Below are 6,514 nucleotides of genomic sequence, written 5' to 3' on the forward strand. Positions count from 1 at the left end.
ATATACTTTAAGGGTGTTTTTTGTATTTATCCCTATATATATATATATATATTAGTAAGATCATTTTGATACGAGCCAATTTAGAAAACAATGCATTTCACCATATTTATTTTATATTATTTTTCTCAAAATTTGTTAAAATGAAGAATTTAAACATACAAGGGTTTAATTTTATTTCTCATAAACCATTCAAAGTGATGAATAATTTTATTAAAAACGTCCCTCCCAATTCTTTGTCATCCCAGGAAGGTGGGAACATGATATTTAGTGACACTCTTATCAAACTAATCCGAGCAATCAACACCTTAATGGGCCCAATCAGGCCTACAAACAAAACGTTCTGTTTAAAAAACATGATCATCTTTAATCCCACGAATTTAAATCAAGAAAGCAAACACAAAATACTCAAAATCCTACCGAAATACAAATACTTAAGTAAATATTTATTTTGATGATGTAATACTCATGTAACATAATACAATAAAATGCAACATTACAACGCGTTATGAAAAACAAAAATATTGCGTAGTGTTACAATCCGGGACCTAATTGAGCGAAAAAATGCAGTACACAAAATTGTACTTGAAAATTTCAGGTCCCTTTCTTTTATATTTAGGGCAAGTTAACGTCACTGTCTTAAACAAACCCATATTTGTCTATTATGTTTTTTGTTGTGTATAAGATAGTATCCGCCATTTGAATTAGACAACATATCTGGACCATCTGGTTATGGGAGTGGTATAAAAAATAAAAATAAAAAAAAAAACCTAGTGGTCCTAGCGCTAATCTCTCAACTTTGGTGGCAATATATATTCTCGGCCTTTCTGGCAATATGATCATCATCTCTTGGAATTGTCCAAGACATGATCATGTAATGGGCCAGTCTCATGGATACTATGTCCTCTCCACCATATAAATTACGGTGTTGGATTAGCTTCAACTTTTTTGCTGACACAGGTCAATAGGACAACACCCTGGTGTGACTCAAGTATCTCTTTGTGGGTCTTGATTAAGAGGGCTGCCTTTGAACCGTCGCGACCAGTCCCTGTCTCACATTACCTGCCAAGAGTGGCTCACGGTCGACAAGGGAAAGATCACGGAACTAGACCCACACTTATTTAAAATGCCACGGCATTTTTCCTTTGTATACAGTAAGATACGTCCAATTTTCGAATACTATCATTTTTAATACACAACACACCAGTTGTTGTTGCTAATTAAATATAGGTTGATGCTATTATAACTAAAGAGCATCACCGAATTGGTGCACCGAAGGACTGTCAGCTCTCAAATGCCTTTATTGGGTCCCACGGGCCACTGCAAACATTTGAGAGCTGAGAGTCCTTAAGTGGGATAATTGGAATCTCTTATTTTTCCTAAATAGATAGGCTATTTAATTATAATATTTGATGAAATCTCCACCTATTGTGCAATAACTAATAATTATAACAAAAACTAGGAGGAGTGATCATTTAATTAAACGCCCTAGTACTGAGGAGCCTTAATTAATTAATCTTGTGTTTTCATCCTTCTACTTGTCTCATATATTTCCTATGTGAATTAGTCGTATTTAAGAAACAAATTGAAGTATTCTTACCCAATTATTTGGTCAGAAAGTAGCAAGTCTAGTTGCAGTGGGTATTGACTCAATCTCAAGAGCCTTGAGTTATGAGGTGGGGGCAAAAATGGTTCAGCCAATAAATTAATAAATACTTAGATTTCTTGTCAAATCTTTTCTGACCATTTCTGTCATTTCTTTATTTTGAGGTTGACTTTAAGTCCGGTTCATTCAGAAGTCGTTGGCTGTTGAGGAAATTAAGAACATAGAAATGTTTGATATGTTGAATGAAACAGTCATTAAGCTAACAAGAATCTGCAATCCATCTTAGGTTGTTAAATATAAATAATTTTGAGTAAAATGGAAATATGAAAAGTTTGAAATTTCTGTTGAAAGATCAACCAAATGAAAGGATTTTTTATTTTACTGTGGGAGATGAAGAAGAATGATCTTTATATTAGTATTTTTATAAGGAAAATAATTAGTGCAGTGAAAATTATAATCGATAAATAGTGCAAGTGGAAGGCAAACATGAGTCTCACTTTCATCATCTTTGGTTATAATTTTCACTGTTCATATTAGTAGTACCATCGAATTAATAGTCCGTCGTGCGAGCTTTCTACTGGGTCCTTGCGCCAAAAGCGAGAGAGACCTTATCCTCTCTCTCTTTCTTTTTTGCCCCAATGTCATCAGACGGGAGACATGGGGACGTTAAAAAAAGGGATGCTATCAACTTGTAAATTTCAAATTTTGATTTAAATATTAATTTATTAGATGGCATAAGTTTTTTGACGTATTATCAATATTTTCAGTCTGCTATAACAACTTTTTACCTCTTCCTTTCTTTGGGATTGATTTGTGGCTGTTTAAAGCTATTTTTCTAACTTGAATTAGCTTTATGTTTTCCCTTCTTCAAATTTATTTCTTTTCTTTCAGAGTTGATTGCATTAGTTTGGTATAAGAGCTTTGGTTTTGACTTTTCGACGGCTCATTCATGCCTAATTGACAATAACCGAAAGGAGAAAATCGTAGGATACATGTTTTGACTGAACCCTTCCCCAAACAACATGAAGACGAGATAAAGTTTTTGTAGAGACAAGTTGAGTTTTTGACTCAACTATTGGATCAACATGTCAGATGATGATAATGTTTCGGTGGTGAATGATGATGTGTCAAGCATCGAGAATACTACAGAAAGTTCGTTCTATATTCCGCGTTGCCATAGATCACCTAACAAGCGGACTAATCGACATTAGCTAGTAAATATAAAATTCGAGATTCTGAGTTTCATGAGAGGGAGGCCAATCTTGAAAAGGATTTTTGCAAATCGTTTTTACAGTAACACATCCCCCAAACTAATGCCTATTCTATTTGATGAAAGGTGTTGGGATAGAGAAATTATTCATTGCAACCGTTGTAACATATATCAAATTTTTTTTTTTTTTTTTTGTTTTATTGTAGGTCCATTTTGCTTTGATGAAATATTTATAATCATGTGTTGCACCACGCACTGTTATAATGGTTGCAATAAATAATTTCTTGTTGGGATGGTGACTTTAAGGAGGAAATTCCTGAATTTGCAAAATATCTCAGTGGAGAAGAAGAAAGAAGAAAATGAAGCTAGTTGACTGGAGTAACCCTTCAATTTTTTTTTATGTAGAACTACACATGGAATCATATGAGTCAAGAATATCTATGAATTGAGATGAATTAGCCATGGATAAGGAAGTTACAAAAGAAAAATCTCAAAATGAAGAATACGTCGTTGATGATGAAGCTTTTGGATCCACTGGGATAAAAAATAATGAATGTCACTTTTATGACATGATTTGAGGTGAATTTTTGGAGCGTACTACAATTGCTAGGTGCTTGTTGAAAGAAAAAGTAAAGTTAATTACACTTGTAGTTCAAGATATGTGTTACCTCAAGTTTTGCAAATCTATCCAATTTCGAAGAATATCTATAAAAATTCATATTTATTATGTATTCTTTATTAGTATAAAAAGATTAAAAGATTAAAGAATTTGATACGAGTTTGAAAAAGAAAAAAGAAGGGATGAAAAGTCATGCTCGGATTTTTAATTGACCGTGAAAAATTGCTCCAAATTCAGTGGCCAGTTCTTTCCAACCGGGAACTCATACAGACAAAATTTCTATTTTCCTGCATTGAATTATATATTTTTTAAGAAACTTTTCATATTCTTAAATTTTTCTTACTTTGTGTAATTTTCTGATTTATATATCAATATCATGGTAGTACAAACAAAAAATGAGTCGGAACTATGAACCAAACACAACAATTATTAAGAGAGATTTATGATAACTGTAACTTGTATTACTTTCACCCTGTATATACATCAAGTTGAAACTAAAAGAAAGAAACATTGATAGTGGGTTAAGAAAAAAAAAAAAAAAAAGACTTTAAGAAAATAAAAAAACCAACCATTGCATAGACGAAGTAGAGACAGGACATTTATATAGAGATGGTACCCATCTCAAGAGTGACTTTTCCTCCCCCCTTTTTTGTTTTTTTTTAATCCATTTTTTCCTTTTGTCTTACATCACAACTTACTAAGACATTGAAGTAGGCGTACGCCTAGGGCGCACCTTTGCCTTGAGCGGTTTCGCCATCTCACTCGAGAGCTTTAAAACCTCCGAGAGGTCCACGCCACTCCGGTCCGACGGTCCCCACTCGAATTCGTGTAACAGCGACGCCACCCAAAAGCTCACCGTGGTCAACCCCAAAGCCTTCCCGGGGCAAGTCCTCCTACCCGACCCGAACGGTGCCAGTCTCATATCCGACCCGAACACTGAAAGCTCCACTTCTTGCCCTTCCATATTCAGGAATCTCTCGGGCTTAAATGCCAGTGGGTCAGCCCACACCTCTGGGTCCCGCATGATGGCCCACATATTCACCATTGCCGTGGTCCCACTCGGCACTTGGTACCCATCAACCTTCGTGTCAGTAATGGCTAACCGGGCCCACGACAGTAGTGGGCCCGGCGGGTGTAACCTCAGAACCTCCTTCACCACCGCTGGTAGATACACCATCGCCGATATATCAGATTCCGTTACCGCACGTGATCTCCCAACAACCTTGTCTAATTCATCGTGAACCCTCGATTGAACATCAGGATGAAGAACCATCCTCGCTAGTACCCACTCGATCAGAACCGCCACCGTGTCAGTTCCTCTGAATATCATTTCCTGTAACACCATATACAACGAATTAATAACATTTCCATAAACAATTTAATTAGTATAAACCGTACGTACGTGTTGTACGTGTTATACATACGACGCATATGCTGTATGTATATACAACATCAATTTAAATATATAAAAATATATACATATATTGTTACGTGTGTTTAAGTGAAATATTATAATATATATTTTTTGCTGCTTACCCAAAGAACGGCGATCATATCAGACTCTGATAATTTGTCGGGACCTTCAAGGGAGAGCAAAACGTCGACAAAATCCCGGTTTATGTTGTTGGATTGGAGTCGGTGTTGGGAAATGATTTGACCCACGAACCGGTTCACTTTGGGGACGAGTTCGGAGCATCTGAAGCGGATTTTTTGTGGGTCAAAATCAGCTACGCATGGAAGGTGGTCGGACCAGTTGAGTGTGCCCAAAAGCTCGTACCCTTCGTCTACTAGCTTCCTCAGCTCATCAGTTTCGTAATTACAAGAATCAAGTCTGTATTTTCGACCGAAAACAGAGCACATCATGTTGTTGAGAGAGGCCCGTTTCAGTGCGTCGCGAACACTTATGTACCCTCTGTGGTCCCCGAACATTTCCACCATCTGAGTCGCGATGTCAAACCTCTGTGACTCGGACGCTCTGATTTGCTTCGGACAAAACAGATGTGTGGCTGCGATTCTTCGAAGGGTTCGCCAGTAAACACCGTAAGGAGCGAACCCAATTGCTCTGTTGAACATTAGGCTGTAAGCTGATTCCTTCACCGGACGATCAGCAAACACAGAGCTATTCAAGATCTCTTTCGCTACATCTGGATTACACGTAATAATAACTCTCGTCTCACCAAGACTGAATGCCATTAAACGCTTTGCTCGGCATATTTGGGCCGCGGCAGCAATCCGGTGGTGCGCGAGACCACTCATCAGCCCCATGCTCCCTATCACAGGTACACCTCTCGGACCCGGAATAGGATTACCCTTAGAAGCCGACACCAAACCTTTCCTGAACCTATACTTGCCCCAAGCTGGACCACCTGGGTGAGCCCAGTGAAGCAAGCTCATCACTACCCAAACCAAACCCACAACAAACCCGAACCACAAAACGTTTAACGAAGTGAAAGCTTTGCATTTTGAAGCTAAAGCAAATACCCAGAAGCACTCTATCTGTGTTGTCATAGCGGGAATATGAGAATTAATATTGGACGCTCACACACACCCACACGATCGACTAATGAGAGACAGAGGCTATTGCTTTTGGCGCAAAAACAAAGCTAGACGCATGCTTGGTATATATAGGGCCGGAAGAACAACTGAGATAAAAAAATAACCGTTATACCCGCAAGTAGGACCGTATAACTGAAAATTATTTATATATACACTCCTGTAGTCCTATGTATAGTATGTATATGTGTGTGTGTGTGTGTGTATATATATATATATATTACAGTAGATGGTGATATATGAAATTTAGTGGAGATTTAGAGCTAGCCCGCCGCCACGAAGGCATGAGGAAAGTGGAAGCACTAGGAACAGTGAGCGGAGCGTGAGCGTGAGCGTGACGATCCAATTAAAGGAGTTTGCGTGCTCTAGCTCTTTCCTAGAAGGACATATCTTATTTATGCTTATTATGTCGCGGACCCTCTTGAGGGCAAGAATAGTTTTCTTCCTGTCAAGATCTATTGAGGTCATGTAATGTCGGCACTGTTAGTCATGAGGTGTGTTTGGTAATACAAGTTGAATCACGCTCTTA

General features: G+C 37.7%; 1 protein-coding gene across 1 annotated transcript; it reads right to left on the reverse strand.

Moving 5' to 3' along the window:
- Positions 1-3,949: 3,949 nt before the first annotated feature.
- LOC132276820 (cytochrome P450 78A3-like) lies at positions 3,950-6,308 on the reverse strand. Its single transcript, XM_059778439.1, has 2 exons — positions 4,969-6,308; positions 3,950-4,765 (listed from the first exon to the last, which is right to left on the reverse strand). The coding sequence occupies exons 1-2, from the start codon at positions 5,938-5,940 to the stop codon at positions 4,130-4,132; spliced, it is 1,608 nt and encodes a 535-aa protein (XP_059634422.1). The 5' UTR covers positions 5,941-6,308; the 3' UTR covers positions 3,950-4,129.
- Positions 6,309-6,514: the final 206 nt, after the last annotated feature.

This window comes from Cornus florida, unplaced genomic scaffold (genome assembly GCF_030987335.1).
Source record: "Cornus florida cultivar Cherokee Brave unplaced genomic scaffold, ASM3098733v1 CherokeeBrave_3.0.0_Hap2_Chr10, whole genome shotgun sequence".
NCBI classification, from domain to species: Eukaryota; Viridiplantae; Streptophyta; class Magnoliopsida; order Cornales; family Cornaceae; genus Cornus; species Cornus florida.

What these genes read in the sequence shown, in the direction of transcription:
- LOC132276820 (XM_059778439.1), bottom strand. Translation starts at nt 5,940, where the DNA reads ATGACAACACAGATAGAGTGCTTCTGGGTATTTGCTTTAGCTTCAAAA. An exon ending in ATATGATCGCCGTTCTTTGG is followed by an intron (nt 4,766 to 4,968) that starts GTAAGCAGCAAA and finishes ATGGTGTTACAG; the next exon opens with GAAATGATATTCAGAGGAAC.